Source organism: Pistacia vera, unplaced genomic scaffold, assembly GCF_008641045.1.
Source record: "Pistacia vera cultivar Batoury unplaced genomic scaffold, PisVer_v2 Contig129, whole genome shotgun sequence".
Taxonomy (NCBI): Eukaryota; Viridiplantae; Streptophyta; class Magnoliopsida; order Sapindales; family Anacardiaceae; genus Pistacia; species Pistacia vera.
In genome coordinates, this window is record NW_022195346.1 from 1,461,503 (window position 1) to 1,472,746 (window position 11,244).

At 36.1% G+C, this 11,244-nt stretch overlaps 1 protein-coding gene across 1 annotated transcript; it reads left to right on the forward strand.

The window, feature by feature from the left end:
• The first annotated feature begins 6,261 nt into the window (after nucleotides 1-6,261).
• Nucleotides 6,262-10,458, forward strand: LOC116121899 (transcription factor MYB1-like). The gene is made up of 2 exons (XM_031407804.1): nucleotides 6,262-6,627; nucleotides 9,156-10,458. The coding sequence occupies exons 1-2, from the start codon at nucleotides 6,333-6,335 to the stop codon at nucleotides 10,226-10,228; spliced, it is 1,368 nt and encodes a 455-aa protein (XP_031263664.1). The 5' UTR covers nucleotides 6,262-6,332; the 3' UTR covers nucleotides 10,229-10,458.
• The last annotated feature ends 786 nt before the right edge of the window (nucleotides 10,459-11,244 follow it).

Genomic DNA, 11,244 nt, shown 5'->3' on the forward strand with positions numbered 1-11,244 from the left:
GAGCTTACTTCGCCGAACCACTTTAAAAATCTTATTATCACTTACTCTATTGCATTTATAATTCATCTATCACTGATTACACGTAATCACGCTCACATCTATTCCGATTCCACCAAAGTCAATTATATCTTTCTTATTGGTGCGAATTTTTGTATCAACACCATCAATTAGGTTTTGGGTTGTCGAAACTTGAAGAAGAGTTAACTTAAATGACTGTTCTGTTATTTCTTTGGATTTAGAATATTTCGATGCAATAAAATATATATAATGTTTTTGCTTTTTCATTTACTTTGCAACTTTTTTAGGCTCTAGCTTATGATTTCTCGTTAGTTTCTAACCAGAAAGTGAGAGAAAACAAGCCAGTTCGTGGGAGAAGTTAAGTTTGTTCATGATGTGCATGTATACTATAAATTCACCAGGTCGCATATAATTTTTTGAGTTTACATCATGGGTGATGAGAAAAGCATCTTCACCGTTGGATGAGTGGGGGCACCAGAGAGGTTCTCAATTGACACATATAGATCATGATGGATGATGCTAGATCTTGTCCACACTAGTGAAGCATCAATGGGCCACAAGCACAGTGCAGGCTTTCTATGGTGGAATTGCAAACCCCACCACCATATATAAATATTTACCCTCAATCTCAAGCAAAATATTCAGTGGGGTAAATATTCATGAGTGGCTGTGTCTGATTTGAGATTTTGAAAGTAGGGTTTTTGGTTGCATTCTGGTAATGTATCCATCACAAGGGTGCATTTCTGAGGACTTATGTTCCTTCTTTGTAAGACATAAATTTCATCTCCACTCAGCCCTTGTTGCCCATTTTGTACAGCAAAAGGACGTTGAGAGAACCCTGCCATTTACTGCATCCTGAATTTCTCATAACTTCTGAAATTCACTTAGGGCCAATTAACTTTATTACACTCTTCTTTCTTGTTTGCATTCAATTGAGTTTGAATTTAATGGACAACTCTTCAGTTATATCATTCAGTGATGACACATCACATTCAAAAATTTCTCGAATGCCTGCCTGCCCACACTGCTTTTTTTAAACCCGCAGCCTACCTAAACCTGTATTCATTATTCTAATTATTTGGGAGATAATATTGGATTTTGGTGATGGCCAGATAGCTTTTTGAGTTATTTTGAAACGACGATCATGGTGGTCCTATGATATATAACTCCTACAACTATTCCCTCACTGGAAGAGTGAAGAGATTTGGACCACAACTGCACTGGCAAATATCATCTCCTGCAAGGCTGCAACATGAAAATTAACACATATATATATTCTTGGTGAAGAGATTTTAATGATATCTATCTTCTTGGTGACTTGAACCTGAAGAGATTAGAGATGTGACTTCTATGAATCTAGAAATTTGAGGAGTTGGTAAAAAGTTAGCAACTAATTGATAACTCTTTCATTATTCTTTTCAAAATGGTACCACTTTGCCTAATCAGATTGTATTATGAAAGAAAATTAAATTAATTAAGATTAAGAAGTACATAATTCTTCTTCGATTCGTTTAAGTTTTTGTCAACCATGATAACAACTTCTTAATTAATTAACCAGTCCAACAAACTGCACGTAAATCTTTATGATGGAAACTGAAAATTCAGCAAACGTTGATTCTTAATCATGCTTCTAATTAGGTTAATACTAAATTAATATGATCAATTAAGGAATGACCGAAAAAGGGCCAACGAACCGGGAAAAAAACCACCTAAGATGCCCCTGTTGCACGACCCGCACTGCAACTTAATAACAACTATTAAACCCTAATTAAAAATATTAATGATGTGGATTTGGAAGGTGGACATTAATGTTGTTTTAATTCTCTTCAAGCGCATGGGGTAACGGAGTTACCGTGTCAAAATTTAATTGAGAGGATTTCTCATAATTAAGGACAATATCCTAACCTAGCTACCCCACTTCAACTTGTTTGTTTTTGTATGAAATCTTACAGCTTTCAATCAGGTGTGTGTAAGAAGTGGGACATCAAGTGTCTGATAAGGAATTAGGGTTTTGGGACCCTGCGATGCAGAACCCATTGAAGATTTTTTTTTTCATTCATTCCTCATTATTTTCATCTTCTTTGGCCGGTATGTTTATTACTGGATTTTGATGAAGATGACTCTCTATTTGTCACATTGGATTCCATTAATTAGTAGTACCCATCAATCTGATGCAATTGCCATGGAATAAACCTAACGCTTATCTATAATATACATGTTGATTAATTATTAATTTCTCCTATTTTATTTACCAGGAGTTTGGTTTTCAGTCATGGTCACTTGGCCTCTATACCAACATCAAAATATAAATGCATACCCTTTTGCCTTCTTAAATTATTCTTCATGACAAAGCTCTCTGAAAATACCATTAAATTGCATCACTCCAAGAATAAACTATACTACTCTTCTCTTTTTTTCTATTAAAAAGTAAGATTCTCCGGGCCCTTAAATTGTTGAGCAAAAAAGCTATTGCATTCTCTTCTCCTATTCGAATTCAATGGCATCAGGATCGAGAATAATTATTCGGTGTAACCTAAAACCACCCAATGAGGACGCATTGTGTCAATAAGCATGTATGACATGTGTTCATTTATTAACTAGTTGTATATGCATCCGTTGTACCAAAGATTTGCTCCAAGATTGATCTCATCTGAGTTATGATGATCTTGATGCATAGATGATCCCTCACAGTTGTGCAAATCCTAGTCACGTCAAGAAGATGGCATGCCCACAAGTCCCAGGCCACTCGTTGTCGTCACGATGGAACACATTTGCGGGGCATTCGTTTTTCTGTCGATAAATAAAAGCCCGATTGGCCCCTTCACCGCACCTTCTTTCTTTGATGCGTGGGCGTGGGCGTGACATTTTGAAGCCAAACTTTGGTACATGCACTTTTGTTTGTTGGAAACCATGCACTACTCTCTATCTTTTTTCTGTTCTTATTCTGTTCCTCTCCATTACTGTTTAAAATTTTTCGAGTTTCTTTATTTTGTCTGTTCATCTTCTTTCAATTCATTCTTTTCCTTTAACAAAGCTAGGTATATATACTTTAAGTTATTCCATACACCATTAATGACCATGTGATCCATTAAGTCAAATTTATTTAAGCAACTTAAATTCTTTTCACATATAACTTATTGGAGGGGACCATGCATGAAAGATGAAATAATTTCATTCTTCTTGTTAATTACTTCATGATATTGAAATGTTTTATATATAGACCTTTAAGTAACATAAGGTCTTGTCATTCGACTATAGCCGAACAGTTAATTAGTGTCATTTTCGATGTGTTGCTCTTTAACCTATCATCCGAATTGATTCTACCCCCATCTTGTGTTTTGGAGTTGCTCATCTCATTTTCATTCCAAAAGTGATTTTGCCAATTGCAAACCCTAATGCTAAGAAAATTTTCAAATAATTTTCTTTAAATAGCAATAGTTTTAAAAACCTAATTAATTAGATTAGGGTTAGAGAGACAAGAAAGACAATGTAACCACTACAATTTAATAATTCCAAAGGGGAGTTTTAGTATTGACTGGTAGTCAGTCTCTCTTTTGATTTTTACCTTTAAATTGAAAGAGACTCCCACATTTCCATGTCTGCGCATTTAAGTTAATTGAAGATAAGATCGTTACAATATTTTGGAGACAAAGAAACGAAAGAGAAAGGCATTGACAGATAATGAGAAATACCACCATTCAATTCTTGAAGGTGAAAGAAATATGCATAATTAGGTGAGGGAGTTTAATCACTCTATCTAATATACCATCCTACTTTAATTAAGCCATATCCCATGTCTCATCATATCTCTCACATATAGGAGCCACCTCACGTGCAAGTTTTAAGTTGTCGATTCTAGAGAGCTACGTTGTCGTTTTGGTTTTTGTTGATGCTTGATTTTAACATTAACGACTCGTATGTACAAAGTGCTAAGTTATTCTTAGAAATTACACATGAATGATTCATGAGAAGCATTTATGATACTGAGATGATATATGCTTGATGAAACATCAATAAAATATTGATAAGAGAGATTTTTATAGTAGTTCGGATGCTTAAAGCAAATCCTACATCCACTGTTATTTTATTATTCTTTAACTATTTTTCTGATATTACCTGTATGACATACAAAAATGGAGAAATATTTTGTTTACAGAGAAAAAATAATAAAATTCAAATGTTTGTCAAGCTCTCATATGTCCAGCTAGCCCCTTTTTCATGAAGAGAGATGTCAATTTATTCCTTTGAGGTCAATGTAATGAGTGTTTTTGCAAGTTGTCTTGATACGTGAGAATCACTCCTTAATCCTTATCTTAAAATTAGATAAGATTGATATAAAATATCTCTTTGAGGCGATTTGGATTTTTGATAGCTAATACCACATTATCTTTAAGGGCATGTTGAACTTTAATTGATGGGGAATACATTAGTGTGTATTTTTTGCACAACTTTTATTGCACTAAACTGTCATCTACATTGTAGTATACACATGGCAAAAATTCATTGGAAGGTGATTTTGATATCCTTAATAATAAATAATTTGGTTTAAAAAGAAACAGTTGTAACGGTAAACAAGTATCAAATTAAATATAATTTCATTCGATTAATCTTAAGCATATGAATAAAATTTTATTTATGAATTATATGATTAAAGTGGGACATTTATGGATCATGACGGGGGGTACTACAACTATATAATAAAAAAAGTAACACATGATCAATTCAATTCAATTCTGTTATGTATTAATGTCGTTCAGGAGTACTTGGTAGGTAGCATCATCATGACTCATCAATCACTTTGCTTTAATTCTAATTTTTATTTATTTGCGTGCCTTGGTTTTAGTATTGAAGATAGTATTTATGGAAAAGTAAATAATGAGGTGTGATTTAAAAATTAATAAAAATATTCTTTAGGTTTATTAATTTATTAAATACCTCTGTAATAAAAATATTAAAAATTATAAAAATACTCTCACTCACCCATTAAATACCGACAGTCGGTCACCACCGTTGGAGGGTGGTTGGAGTCATCGTTTTGGCACACAATCTGCTGAAACTGGCCAGTCATGCATCGAGATGACATTTTCTAGCCAAATCTACTATGGATCTGGCCAAAAAATACTAGATCTACGGCTAGATCTGTTCGCGTTTGGTCGTTAACAACGGTCATATCTTGGTCGTCGCTTACAACTAGCTATGGCCAGATCCACAATTGATCTGGTCGAAAAAGGCTAGATTGACGCACTACCAGCTAGATCAAGTCGGTAGTACGTCATTATACCAGATTCCGACCACCACCGCTGATGGTGGTCCAAATCTGACAAATGTGGGTAGGTGGGGGTGTTTTTGTTAATTTTTAAACTTTTTTAGGGGAGTGTTTAGTTAAATTAACAAACTTAAGATGCCTAAAAAATTGAATAAAATATAATAATATTTTCAAAATAGGAAACAAATGTGTATTTTTTAAATGATATGAATAGAATAGGAAAAAAATAAGGAAACATACAAAGCCAATTATTATTATTTTATCCTCCTCGCTCCCTTATACAACAAACTTAGGCCTATTAGCCTTCCCTTTTTGTAATGGCTTTCATTTAATTTATGTTGATCAGAATTTAGAAGAAAACAAAAAAAAAACTCAAATACAATTTAAATTATTTTAAAGCCCAATTTTTTCAAAAAACAATCCACAAGAGAGTAGCCCAATGGCCCAAAACTGGCAACTGAAATGTTAGGCTGTGGGCTTTAAAAAATCCAATTTGCAGCCCATATTAGGGGTAAATATGTCATTTTATTATATCAGTGTCATTATTATTTTCCACTTTTAAAATCTCAAGGCGGTTTGATTGGCCTACCAAATAACAGAACCTCCAAAGGAATACAATAGCCTAAAGAAATCACTTTATTTACAATAGCACCAGTGATTTTTTTTCGTAAATTCATTAAAATATAGGGGCCAAAATTCTAACATAAGACTGGTCTCACTTTCAAACAAAAGTCTAAAAGGTTTTGAAACATCCTTACCCCACTGCCCAAGTCACCGCTACACTAAGTCAACCAAGTCAAACTCCAGTGACAGCATGTGAAACGACGGCGTTTGAGGCCAACAGCACTCCAGCGGCGTCGTTTTAATAGGACATGATAGTCATTTGAAAAAAACCGCCTGACAAAAACGTGAAAACAAAAGAATCAGAAACATTCGCTTCCCTTAAATCGCTCCCACTTACGCACATTTTGCAGTTAGGCAGGTAGGTACTACTCTTAACAAACACAAAACAGAAAAACAAAGCAACTGGTAACAAAAAACCGAAACAATGACCGATAAAGAGAACGATAGCAACGGTGATGCGGAGGTTCTTGCGGAGGTCGGCGCCGCCGGAGATGGTGGAGGTGGTGGAAGTGGAGAGGGGAGTCGTAATGGCGGAGGTAGTAGAGTGAAGGGGCCGTGGTCGCCGGAGGAGGACGCAGTGCTTAGTCGACTGGTGAGTCAGTTTGGGGCGAGGAATTGGGGGATGATCGCGCGAGGAATTCCCGGTCGGTCTGGAAAATCGTGCCGACTTCGTTGGTGTAATCAGCTTGACCCTTGCCTTAAGCGCAAGCCTTTCACTGGTAACTTTTTTTTTTCCAAATCTTTCTTTATCTCGTGTTTATGTTTGTATTGAGCTCTTTTTCTTTATTTTTTAATTTTACCATGTGGAAAAGAATGAATTTTTGTTTTGTTTTTGTTTTTTGTGTTTCTTCCTGAATTTTGTGAATGTTGTAGTTTATTTGAAATTGGGAGGTTTCTTAATCTGCATTGACGCTTGTGATGGTGGTTTTGCTTGCTTGTTTAAATCTCCAGAGTTGTGTTTAATATCATTTTATTTAATTGTATAGTGTTATTTTGTTACTTAATTGATTGGTTATGAATATGTTTTTGTTATGGGGAAGGATCGTAATGGAGAATTCAGGAGAGTCGTGGCTAGTATGAAAGTAGTAGAATGAAACATTTTTGATAAATTTTTGGAGAGTTTTTTGGTTCAAGATGTTCAGAATTCAGTATTAGGTTTTTGCCATGTGTTTATTTACATGGCAATTATTGATATGTTATTTAGTTGTTTATGCCATCTTCACTAAGTAACTAGTGTTTATTTATTTATTTATGTTATGACTTTTGCTACTTGTGTTGAAGTACGTTGATGATTTATTTACTTGAGCTATTTGGTTGAGTCTCACATCTTTACCACACAGATATTGCCTGTTTTGATTCAATAGTTGCAATCAACAATACCATTAATTTGGGAATTTTTGCTGGTAAAAGGCTCAAATGACAGTGACAGAACTATTGGAATACTTTGAAGTTTGGAACCTCTATTGAGACAATATCACAGCGCACCTTTGAATATCCTGTTGTTTTTGTCGCACTAGTGTTGGTAGTCCCTTTCCGAGATGTAGGTGTTTAGTATGTTGTCAATTACTTGAAGCTCTTGTGTTTGAGTTTAACCTTTACATTGGTTGAAAACCAAGGGCATGATGGGTGTATTTTTCAATCAATAGGTAACTTGAGTATGGTGGAATGCTTTTTATGGGTTGTAAGAAATGTGATGTTAGAATGAATCCAAGTATAAAGAGTAAATAGTATGGAAAAAGCATAAACTTTTAAACATTAGAAGGAAAGAGCAAATCTGATGTGAGAATGAAACAAAGTATAAAGATTGGTGAAGAGATTATTAAGTCTGTTCATTATCCTTCTGTTTAATTGGATAAAGAAGTTTCTGATGTTTTTGGTGATTGATGTGTTATTATTTTTGGAAAATATCGAAGATCACTCACATGTGCACTTGAGCTTGTGCTAGAAAATAGTCAGTTATGGATTGCCAAGAAAATGTGTTATTGTTTTGGTAAAATATCGATAAGAGGTTACAACTATCCGTCTCTACCTTGACACATTCAAGCTTTTGATCAAGGATATTCTGGTGTGGATCGTAAGGTGTACATAGAAGAGAAGTAACCCTTATAATACTCAAGATTGTGACCTGTCTTAATTGAAGAACAGGCATGTTTATCAAGTAACACCACTGATTTCAAATATTTTGTGAACTATTGCCACCATTTACATGTCCATCAAAAATTATTTCTATTTATACATGCGGATGATGTGATCCATCACGGTAATGCTCCTGTATGTGTTTTTGTCTTATTTTTCCTTTCCTATTTGAATTTTTGTTGACAAGCTGTATTGCTCAAAATAATGTGTGTTGATGGTCAACTTCATAATGGATCAGTAGTATTGTTGAACTTCAGAGGGACTCTCTCCTGATCCATTTCTCTTACCTTGTGCTGGCACAAGTGTTGACAGACTTAAGAGAGATGCATATGGGTTTGAGATGTGTCTGCATAGACATATCTACTTAATTTGTGCAACCTTTGATGCATTACTTTGTCTTTTGCCAGCTCAACCTAAATTGGTTCACTGAGACTTGAGATTTTAATGGATGATATGTACATGTTTCTTTTCTGTTTCTCCAATATTGAAACTGAGGTTGCTAAACTTCTTTTATTGTAGTTCCATGGTACAGTGAACTCTTTATTTGGCTTTTTACAGCTGTCAGAAATTGCAAGCTGGAAAAGGACTTTTAGTATGGATGATGCCGCACATAGAGGCTTAGACTTAGATATGGTTTCTGTTGTAGATTATTTTTGTGAAAGGGGTGGGAATATGAGTAGATTATGAATTTAATGTTTTCATATTGACTTTGTACATAGTCACGTAGCATTATTCCTGCTGTAATTAAGAGTTGGCTTGCCATTCCTTAAGGAATGGAAGTGAGATAGCATTGGTAAATGTTTGGTCTATGTTTCTATCTTTTGGAAGGGGCATCCTCTGGTAGTGTTTGTTGTACATGTAAAAAGTTGCAAGCTTGGTACGTGCATTCTTCTTTTTTCACAGTTTCCCTACCATTCCATTTCTTGAGATGAAAAGAAGTTATATTATGAAAAGGTAGTACTTGTGAACTGTCATTTGCATTTCTCTGAGTAGATTTCTGCATGTAACCTGAAGTAGACATGCAGTTTCTTGTTCGGTACTCATTATTTTAATCATTGATGTGATGGTTATGTGTGAATTTTAATGAAATCATGTAATTGAATTGTTGCAGATGAAGAGGATCGTATTATAATTCAAGCCCATTCAGTCCATGGGAACAAATGGGCAGCAATTGCGAGGCTACTGCCTGGTAGAACAGACAATGCAATCAAGAACCACTGGAATTCAACCCTAAGGCGCAGAAATGCAGAGATTGGAAGGTTTAAACCGGGGTCTGGTGACATGATGGAAGACGGGAGTCATGACAGAACAAAGGCATCCTCAGAAGAAACCCTGTCTGCTGGGGATGTTATTTCATTCAGGCCCCCAGAAGGAAGAGATGTCATGATGGATGATAGTCCCAACCAGCATGAAGACATAGCTCAAACAAAGGAGTGTCAGTTTCCTGCTGGACCAAACCATCATCCTACCTTATCATGTCCAGTTGGTAATATAAGCCCATTCAATCCCCCAGAAGGAAGGGACATCACAATGAATGACGGACCAAATATGCATGAAGGGATAGCTCAAAGAAAGGAAACCGAATGTGGTTCTGGACCAGAACAGCATCCTACACTTCCCCGTCCAGTTCCTCGTATTAGTGCTTTTAGTTTTTATAACCCTCCAAGTGGCCCAACAGCCAGCTCTGAGATTCCGTGTACAATCCCAACTCAGGGACCTTTGGTTCAAGTACCCAGACCTGACTTTGGTCACAAATTCCTAGAAGATGTTCGTAGTGAGCCTGTTATTCCTTCACAATGTGGGTATGGTTGCTGTGCATCTCCATTAGGGCACCATTCACATGGCTCACTACTGGGACCTGAGTTTGTTGATTATGAGGAGCCTCCTGCTTTCGCAAGTCATGAATTGATCTCTATAGCTACAGATTTGAACAACATTGCATGGATTAAGAGTGGCCTCGAAAGTAGCAGTGTCGGAATACCAGGCAATGTTGCAGCAAGCTACAGATTGAGTCAAGGGACTACCGCTGGCTCGCAAATGGGAATATCAGAACAAGGTGTAAGAAAAGATACGTGCTTTGATGAGGGACGAAACAAGCTGATGGGCATGATGACAGACGTTCTGTCTGTTCAGGTACCAACACAAACTTATGCTATGCGACCTGAAGTTGAGGGTTTGAGCTAAAACTCATCATGGCCAGTTACCTATCTTAAATGCATGGTATAGAATGAAGTCATTATCTTGTTGATTATGGAAAGGTGGAAATTTGATTTTGTGAAGAGGCTCCTTATCTTGTTTGATCATGGAATTTCATTTGGTATACAAATATGACATGTTTTGGGGAATATATATTATGAGCTTTATCCTTTGATGAACTTATGTAACAATGTGGTGGTGATTTTATTGCATTATACTTTGATCTAAGTTTGAGAAACAAAATACTATCCGTAGATGAGAACTAAAAACTAACGAGACTGATTTGGTTTTCATAAAATAGGATTAAACTTGAATTTTTTTAATCTAATTTAACGAAAAGCAGTAGATCTATTATTTTATTGATTTAGATTTTTGAAAGTAGTTCATTTTCAGAAATAAAAAGTTGTTTCTCAATCAAACATCAAAAATCCCCATTCTTCATTTTCTAGTCAAATTCTCAGTATCAAATATGCTTCACCATGACCTGCATCTCACATTAAAGGTATTTGGGCCGTTAACTGGACAGGATATCCTTTTCAGTTCAATTGGTATCAGAGCCAGACTTCCATCTCCAGTGCCTGGGTTCGAGTACCGTGGCTGTCAACCCCATGCATAAATTCAGACTGGGCGCCCCAGCTGGGTCGTGGGGGGAGGGGAATAAAGGTATTTGGGCCGTTAACTGGACAGGATATCCTTTTCAGTTCAATTGGTATCAGAGCCAGACTTCCATCTCCAGTGCCTGGGTTCGAGTACCGTGGCTGTCAACCCCATGCATAAATTCAGACTGGGCGTACCAGCTGGGTCGTGGGGGGAGGGGAATAAAGGTATTTGGGCCGTTAACTGGCATGGTTATTTTTCAGTTCAACTCATAACCAACTCTCCCGCCGAAACCAAAACCTAAGCTAGGAATTGCAAAAAGTGTAGATGCCATCCCCAAATAGAAAATACATCAGGGCATTCCCCAAAATTTAATTCAATCTGCTCCCAATTCCCCGATTGTTTAG